The sequence below is a fragment of the Aplysia californica genome, unplaced genomic scaffold (genome assembly GCF_000002075.1).
Source record: "Aplysia californica isolate F4 #8 unplaced genomic scaffold, AplCal3.0 scaffold00597, whole genome shotgun sequence".
Lineage (NCBI taxonomy): Eukaryota > Metazoa > Mollusca > Gastropoda > Aplysiida > Aplysiidae > Aplysia > Aplysia californica.
The window spans coordinates 364,459-365,717 of NW_004797867.1; the positions used below are offsets into that span (position 1 = coordinate 364,459).

The 1,259-nt window shown below is 40.7% G+C and overlaps 1 protein-coding gene across 1 annotated transcript in view; it reads left to right on the forward strand.

Annotated features, from left to right (window-relative positions):
• The window catches only part of LOC101864712 (annulin), a gene marked incomplete in the record, with an annotated part of 24,133 nt that overhangs the window by 8,008 nt on the left and 14,866 nt on the right, over positions 1-1,259 (forward strand). Inside the window, 1 exon segment of the mRNA XM_013087519.2 lies at positions 102-223. Coding sequence (XP_012942973.1) covers positions 102-223 — 122 coding nt within the window.

The following is a 1,259-nucleotide window of genomic DNA, read 5'->3' on the forward strand; positions in this document are numbered from 1 at the left end:
CCCCCCCCCCAACCCCCAACCCCTCCTGCCCTTCTACATCACTTTTTTGGTCTTTGGTTTCGCTTTTGCTTTACCCCTAACCCCGTGCTTTCCTCTGGCAGATGACCAGGTATTCTACTCTGGAGACACAGACGACCTGAAGGAATACATCAACAACCAGGTCGGCACTGTCTTCAACGGGAGAAGCAGACGTATCAGATCCAGATCCTGGAACTATGGTCAGGTAAGTCTTGCTGTGCACGAGCATAGATTGCTGAACTTACAGCCACTCTTTTGTTTGGCTTTAGAAAAAAAACTAGCTGGGCCCCCTTTTGATGAAAGGAATGATCGGTGCATTAACATCAACTGAATATAATTGGTCTACTATATTTAAACCCTACTAGAATGGAGCAATAAATCTTGAGAGATAAGTGACACATGCATTTCCAAGTTGCCAAATATATAATAGATGCATAGATTGATTCTCTATTCCGCTTTCATTGTTGTACAGAAGCGGGTTGATTGTTCCCAGTAGCAAGAAAAAGAATTTGACAAAGGAGTCCAGAAAAATGGATGATGAGCATCAAACGAAAGGATCTCAGTCAAATTTAGCACCAAGTAAAAAAAGAAAACATGAGGCTAGATCTATACTGGTCACAGACTTAAGAATAGTGCTCAGTATTGCGCGACAATGCGCGAAAGTATCGGACGGAAGTACGACTTAAAATAAACAAACCTGGCGGATTTTCTAAAATTACAAAGACAGAAGCTTCGGCCCACAAAAGCGATCGGCGAAATAAAGAAATTTAGCTTTTTACAGCGAAATTGTCTCAAAACTGCTAAAAAAGAAGGGCGTCATGATCTGGGGAATATTTTAAAGAACCTTTTGGCGAAAACTGCATGTCGATCGATGAAGCCATTAAAAAGCCTTTTGAATAGCAAAACTCGGCAACCACAAATAGATAATAGATGCTGTCATAGACGCTGGTAGCTACATTATAACTACTAGTAAAAGTGCTCGTTCTACTAACGGAATAATAATGAAGAAGTATTAGGAAAGTTAAGAAGAGGAAAAAGACTGAAAACAGGAAAGAAACAACACTTAAATATTTTACCTTGAATTTATCCATGTTGGCCCGTGGATTGATCTAAGTTTAGAAATTCACATTTTTAACAACCGACAGGCGTCTTAGATAGCCTAGATTTCTAGGGGTCGGGCACTAGGGGTCGGGCAGGGTCCGTATGAACAGACATTCAGAGAAAATCAGAGACAATTTGGG